The 7,343-nt window shown below is 39.0% G+C and overlaps 2 protein-coding genes across 2 annotated transcripts; one reads left to right on the top strand and one right to left on the bottom strand.

Annotated features, from left to right (window-relative positions):
* Positions 1 to 503: 503 nt before the first annotated feature.
* Positions 504 to 2,996, bottom strand: LOC112576758 (ras/Rap GTPase-activating protein SynGAP-like). Its single transcript, XM_025259437.1, is given in 2 exon segments — positions 504 to 1,748; positions 1,750 to 2,996. Coding segments are annotated over 2 exon segments (1,146 nt in total). The 5' UTR covers positions 2,745 to 2,996; the 3' UTR covers positions 504 to 1,597.
* Positions 2,997 to 4,873: 1,877 nt separating this feature from the next.
* On the top strand, positions 4,874 to 5,299 carry LOC112577404 (CCAAT/enhancer-binding protein gamma-like). The gene has a single exon (XM_025260469.1). It carries the CDS (start codon positions 4,874 to 4,876, stop codon positions 5,297 to 5,299), a length of 426 nt encoding a protein of 141 aa, XP_025116254.1.
* Positions 5,300 to 7,343: the final 2,044 nt, after the last annotated feature.

Raw genomic sequence — 7,343 nt, 5'->3', positions numbered from 1 at the left:
ACACTTTGTTTCCTATACAACACAGATGGAGACTGCAAAACAGATTTTCTTTTCAAACTGTGGAATGTTGTTTTATTACTATAATTTTTATGTTAGCAAAAATAAGAATTTAATGACCTACCATCGCAATTGTTTAATCCATGTGCTGATTCTGTTTTTATAATGCAGGAAACAGGAATTATAAGCATGCTCCTATGAAATATTGCACATGCATATTCCAGCATGCAGCAGTTGTGGATTATGAGTATTATTGTGGACAACTACTACTTGTCAGAAATATAATGATCACTTAAAAAAAAAAAGCCTTACTTTTAAAATTTGATGCGCAATAAAAATTGTATTTCAAAGAAAAATTATTGAATGACCAGAAGCAAAGTTGATGTTATGTTGAGAGATATGCTTTTTGGTGCATTGTATATGTAGTGCAATGCATGTATTTATACGCAGAGTTGCTTCCACTCTGTATAAATCTTTCAGTTCCACACAAAAACAAAGTCATGACATATGTTTCATTGGGACAACAGAACCATTTAATTTCACAAATAAATTTCTTCTTTCCAAAGAAGAAATTATCACCATAATAAATATTATGCTATTTTCACGCACTTCACTTGAGAAATATAAATGCGCCCCATAACTCAAGATCAAAGCATACACCCAGCATACAAAGTTTTAATGAAAATAACTCTCTCTACAACTATCGTTCACTCCTGCATCAGTTTTGCACTTTTTCTGCTTTAAGCATGAGGCTTACGTTACATTAGGGAACATGACGCTAAAATCACAACACACAAAGTACTCCATAGCAGGACACCATTTTATTAACAAAATGGACAGCCCCAATAATCTAGCGGGAGTTACCAAAATTAAATTGTCCAAGGTTTAGCCAAATCGTTTACCATATTCTTGAGTCCATAATTGTAAATGCCAGGTCCAAAAAGATGGAATCGGTTTCTTCAATGAATTATTGATCAACAGCTACTGACATAGTTTGTGTAAACAATGACATGTACATGACAGCAATGATGAATTACAATAAAATGCCAACATACAAGTTTGTCCCTGATACAGTGCAAAACCGTGAGAAAAGTGAGATTAGGAATAATAGTGATCTATAATGGTTCCCCCCCCCCTCCTTGCCTTCTCTCATATTTACAGATTTTGAGACTACTGAATCATTCATTCACTTACATCGTGCGTGTACTTGCGTGCGTGTGTGTGGATGAGCTGGCGGATGTGCGGGTACCTGCAATCACAAATCTGCGTCGAAGATGCGAAGCTAGCCATTTTTATGAATGTCAAAGCGCAAAGCATGGGCGTTGAGAACAGATGCAAACAAGTCACATACACATCTGCTAAAGCTCTGATGACGATTAATGATGATACAATGTATCAGGTACACACAGTTATGTGAGGTAGCCCTGATAATACTTAGGGTCTGTGACAAATGTCTCTCTAGTCTTGCTCCGTAACAACACATCAGCGTACGAACCAACGTCTGTCTCTTCACAAGAGTTAATCAGGGGCAGGAAATACGAAGCGATTACCGTTCTTGAGTCCCACCAAGCCGTGGCCGAGTGGGTATATCACACAATTATCAAGATGCCTGGTCCAGCAATTTGGTGAAATCAGCAGGCAGGCTGGCCCCCACGTTGACGAATAGTCCTCTAAGCACAGTCAGTTCCTTGGTCAGCATCTCGACCTTTTTCTGCAGCTGGTCGTTCTGATCAGTCAGTTCGCGAACTCGTCTCCGTCATGCGTTGCTTCTCTTTTGCCTTGGCACGGCTCTTGCGGACTGCCACATTGTTTCTGGCTCTTTTTTCCTTGTACTCCGCGCTGCCTTTCGGCACCTGGCGACGTCGAGAGCCACCTTTGCTGCGGCAGGGCGAGTCGGGGGCTGTCGTCGTTGCCGTGGACGACTCGGACAAGGAGCGCATGCTGTGGGCTGGGCTGTGCGCGGGACCGCAAGCACCTCCTCGTAGACTGTAATGTCCGCCAGTATCCAACCGTAGGGCTGACACGTCCATCTTACAATCCTCGCCACTGGCCTCCGGCATGGAGGACGCTGCGGAGGTAGAGAACCCGGGGAGGGTGGCCTCCAGGCTGCATGCGGTCAGCTCCAGGTCTTCTGTCTTGACAGTGGAGTAGAAGGGCTCAGCGCCCCACCCACCGCTGGTGGTGGTGGTGTGGGCAGTGCTGATGGCCAGCTGTTCGTACTCAGGCATGAAGACACAGCTGTCGTCAGACAGCGCCTGACTCACATCGTCGGTCGTCAGTGACGGAGACAGCTGCTGGTGGTATCCCTGCAGTTGCTGGGCAGCAGGTGGTTGTTGATGTAGGTGATGGTGATGTGGATGATGATGGTGCTGTGGCTGCTGAGTGGGACTGGAATTACCCCCACGGGGGATCACCGACGGCGTCTGCGACGTGTAGCTAGCTGCACTGACAACAACCGAGATCTCAGGTCGACGCTCTAGTTCGGCCAGGTGCTGACTTGTGTCCGCGCTGGACAGCGTGGGTAGGTCTGCAGCAGAGGAAGCGACACTTGCGGTTACAACACTCCGCACCGGTGGAGAGTGAGAGCTTTCGCCCGTTGCGCTCGCCACAAGGTCGGTCAAGTCAAAAGAAGTTTCGAGCGACGGATGAAGATCGAACAACGACTCCAGCGTCTTGTTGTCGATTTCCACATGCAAAAATGGTTTCGTCTCGCCTTTGGGTAGAAAGAGGGGCGAGGTGTCATACATCACTGTATCGTGCAACTCACCGAGACTTGGACATGACAGCTCCCGAAGAGTTTCGTCACGGAGCGACAGGAATGCCTCTGGCAGAATAATCGGCTCTATTTTGGCGGTTGTGGAGAGATAGAGTCGAAAAAAGTCGGGTCAGCCGGCTAAGCTTCCCTCGCTTTCACGATGCGTTTTCTCTTGCTCTAGTTTCCTCTAGAACACTGCTGCAACACCAGGTGGGGATTGCCAATGAGGTTTCACTCGGTTGGTGCAACCTTTATACGCTCCTTGGCGGTTGACGTCACAGAAATTACTACGCTCTCACCTACTCGTTAAATTTGATTTTCACAACTTTCATTACATATTCAAGTAATCACCAACAAGATTAAAAGATGGATAGGACTAACATTTCTTATTAAAAAGTGGTGCTTCAATCATAATTAATAAATATTACTTAGAACTACATTTCTGCGGATGTACATAAGGGAATTCCTTCGCAGTTAGGAGTAACTATTTTAAGCAAATTACATCAATGCTCTAAGTTCTGATTGGTTGATATATTTTCCTCCAGTAAAAATAGCAATTGACGCAAAACCCCTCTCTCTCTCCAGATGCTGTTGGTATTGAAATGGAGGAACCTCCAGTTTGACGTAGATGCAAATTAGAGAAGTCAAGCGATGACCTAGGTCAGTTTAAAATAGATTGAAGGTCGCTAAAATACAAATAGCAGCATGTGACACAGTACCATATTTACCATCTGAAATATTATTAGAATGATTTTCCAATACTTTTAGTGTAATGATAGGGGCATTTTATTTTAGTCTGTAACTAAAGAAATTTCTCCGTCACATCAAAATTATATATATAGGTCAAGGTAATCTTTATCTTTATTTCTGCTTCTATCTATCAAACTGGTTATTATTTTAGCACATTTAGTATATTAAAAATTAAAACTCTTGTATCACTAATTTCTCTTAGAATTTAAGTTGAGGGGAAAAAAGAGGAAATCACGATCGACATCGAACTTCAGTGAAATGGACATTTGTCATCTCAAGAGCAGTCACTCTAGGAGAGCTTTCTAAAGCTTCTAATGATTTGGAATTGAAAGCGGAAAGGTTTTAAAAAATACTTTATTGCTTTTTAAGTAAAATGTTTTGTTAAATTACAATTTTGACATGTCAACAGTATGAAGATATAGAGAATGCAAGTTAATATCTTGTAGCTTTGCGTCCCTTGCTCTTACTCTAGGATTGCGTCATAATTATTTTTGGACTATCACATCCGATTCGGACATTTTCACTTTGTTTGAGACGAAACCAGAAAATGAAGTAGTTACCTTAAGTTACACGAATCAGGATTTTTATTTGGGTGCTGTTCGGAGCCCCAGTGATATTTCTCAATACACAGTAAGTCCTTTTTTTTGAAAGTATTTGAAAGCAGCTGATAAAATGCGTAGGTAACTTTAACACAATGAGATATTTAGAAAGTAGACTTGCTCTCTCTGTCGCATACGCGCACATTCAGATGCGGTTTTAAGGAGTTGCAATGACGATGTTGGTTTCTGATATTTTTTTTCAATGTGGACATTTATTCGGTTTCATTCACTGGCCACAGTTGTGAAGTATGAACTAAAATTTGTTTTTTAAAGTTTGTTAGTTGAGAAATCTGATTTGTTATGCACATTTATATATATAAATTTAATGAATTGGGTTAAACATAAGTCTAAAAGTTACATTCTTTCAAAATAGAGACATTTCTTGGGTCAATGTTTGTTTTAATTACAATTATTATTTTCTCGTCTTTTCTTAGAAATACAAATCTGCATTTGAAAAGAGGTGTTTATTATGTATCTCTGTGCACACATGACCTTACTCTAAAGAACATGCACATCCATATACATGCATTCATACAAACATGCACATGCGTTCAGTCTCACTGTGTTGCATTATATATATATGCATCATTTCTTAAGATTTTTGAAGATTTTTACAGTATTCAGAAATTCAAATTTTTTAATCATAGATTTTGTTGTTGTTGTTGCAGAGACCTTCTTCCTCCTTCTTGTGCTGCTATATAAGTTGTACATTCCAACAATTTTTCCTAGTCATTTACCAGCTGCCAAAACTTGAAACGAATAAACTATAAATATGGCCCCAAGAAAGAACTACGACAGCAGTGGAAGTGAAAACCAGGGGGAGGGACGGAGTCGGTCTAATAGTGGCTCAAAGCGGATGCTGCCTGAAAAAGAAAGTGAGGATTACAAGAAGCGGCGGGAGCGCAACAACATAGCTGTTCGCAAGAGTCGGCAACTGAGTCGAATGAAAGCGAAAATCACGCAGGAAAAGGTGTCTAAGTTGAGAGAGGAAAACCAGAAGCTGGAGCAGAGGGTTCAGATCCTAAGCAAGGAACTGAGCGTTTTGAGAGACCTCTTTTTATCCAGTGCAGAAACCTCAGCTGCAAACTCAGTGCCTGAAAATACCTTCCAGGGAAAAGTAGGGAACAGCTATGAGTTTGACCAAGTGTTTGAAAACAAAGCTGCTGTTCAGACTGACCACAAGTGTTCCACAGCCTAGGTTATCAGCAGAACTTTCTTACAGGTCTGTCATTGAAATATTATAGTACATGGTCCAGGAGACTACACACCTTCTCACACCATTTTGTTCTTGTGTCATGTAGTCTAAAGCTAGTTGTTGTCTTTCTTTTCCTGCATACTGTGACTCGTGTTGATGATCTGCAACTTATATGGTCATAAAATCTCACCCATCTACCCCTAGCTGTGCTCAGCAGATGCAAATTTTTCCACACTGATATAGTTTAATTTTGCTTTATAATGGTCTTGAATTTTTTTTAAATATGCTTTTTATGTAGTGATAAAACCTTCAGTACATATCCACACACATCACTGTTGAATAAATGCTTGGCCCTTTAAATATGAGCTACATTTAGCTGTACATACTTATGAGATAAACAATGCTTTCTGTTGAATAATCCATGTTTTATTTTGAAGAATAGTCATTTTGCTCAGTGAATTTAATACAGATAATGTTTGGACTTATGGGCTTAAACTTATCTAATGAAGGTAATCATATACAAATAAATAGACATATTGGTAACTACCGATTTTAATTTTGCTTCAAAATTGTTATCAATTTTTGTAATGAACTTTTCTTTAAGAAAAAACATTTCTGGGAATTTTGAAAGTGCTGAAAATATTTTTTAAGGTGACATCGCCATTTGTTCTTCTGCTTTATAGTGGTAATAGTGTCTTTAATAATAAATTAGTAAGAATATGCTGTCTTAAACTACATGCTTAATTGTATTTTTTAATTTGCTCTGTAACATCTGCAATTCAACAGCTAGGATAAAAGATGCTTTTCTTTTCAAGGTTTTACCAGCAGTCCTATGTCAGAAAATCTGTGGTCTGTCACAGATTTATTGTAGTGTGAATTCATTACCATTACCAGAAATATCTGTCTCTTTTGTGTGGTCTGTAACTTACATGTAGGACTTTTCAGCCCCAGACCAGCATCATTGATAACCATGTCTTCTTGTGCTTATAACCACTCAGAAGGAGCATTTTATTGCCATGATTTTCTCTAGATAGGTTTAACTAATTCTCAGAATTACTTATGCTTTGATCCAGAATTAGCTGATTTTTTTATGTAAAACCTACACAGAGAGCTAAGTAATTTTTTTTTTCACCAAACTGGCCTTTATTTATAACAAAAAAGGGGACATAGATATGCAATTGTATGAAACATGTTCCAGAACTCACTGGATTCTGTACGTCTATAAACAGCTGACATTTTGAATACGCTGTGCTGACAAGTTTTGGAATTTGAATGATTGTGTTAATTCTGGCTGCATTAAAAATCGGTTAAATGTACTTTTTATCCTTCATTTTTGTCATCTTCATCAGCTAGGACAGACTGATATTATTTGATAGCTTTATATTGTTATGATGGTTTCACTGGCGTTGCATATCGTGCTTTAAAACATCATAAAATATCAATGATAGTTCTACCTTTGTGAAAATGTGACACTGAAAATTAAAAACATACATGCTGATATATACTTTTATCTTTTGTCACTCATTAAGCCTCCTTGCCCTCAAATTATTTTTATCTGGCAATTTACATCCCACCACCACCACCCTAACAAGTTTATTTGGGGATCTAAAAGCCTTTAGTATGTTGTGGATGGGAATTATGAATTGATTCAGGAGGAGATACAGGATATTAGTTATCTTCTAAACATAGTGACATTCTCTTTAAGCAGTCTTAAGCTTATGTTCCTAATTTTTCAAATCTTTTGTTATGTGTTGGAGTTAAATACAACAGTGTTACTTTAACACTACTGTTTTGTAGACACCGAGGGATCTGTTCACTATATCAGCATTGAGTGTGTCAGAAATTTTCTTCCTTCTGCAAAATTGTTATAATTGTGTTATTTATACTTTGTTTTTCTTTGAACAAATCAGAGTCTTTTGAATATTGGGTGGGTTTTTTTTTTTTTTAAGAAAAGTAAATGTCTTTGTTGCTATAGCCATCCTACAGGCTGTTCATGTATATATTGGCATGGTGTAGTTAGCACTTGCTTTCACATAAATGGTATGAA

This window comes from Pomacea canaliculata, linkage group LG12 (genome assembly GCF_003073045.1).
Source record: "Pomacea canaliculata isolate SZHN2017 linkage group LG12, ASM307304v1, whole genome shotgun sequence".
In the NCBI taxonomy this organism is placed as follows: domain Eukaryota; kingdom Metazoa; phylum Mollusca; class Gastropoda; order Architaenioglossa; family Ampullariidae; genus Pomacea; species Pomacea canaliculata.
The sequence above is the reverse complement of the archived record's forward strand: the minus strand, read 5'-3'. Positions and strand labels throughout refer to the sequence as shown.

Coding starts and splice junctions, on each gene's coding strand:
- LOC112577404 (XM_025260469.1), top strand. CDS start 4,874: ATGGCCCCAAGAAAGAACTACGACAGCAGTGGAAGTGAAAACCAGGGG.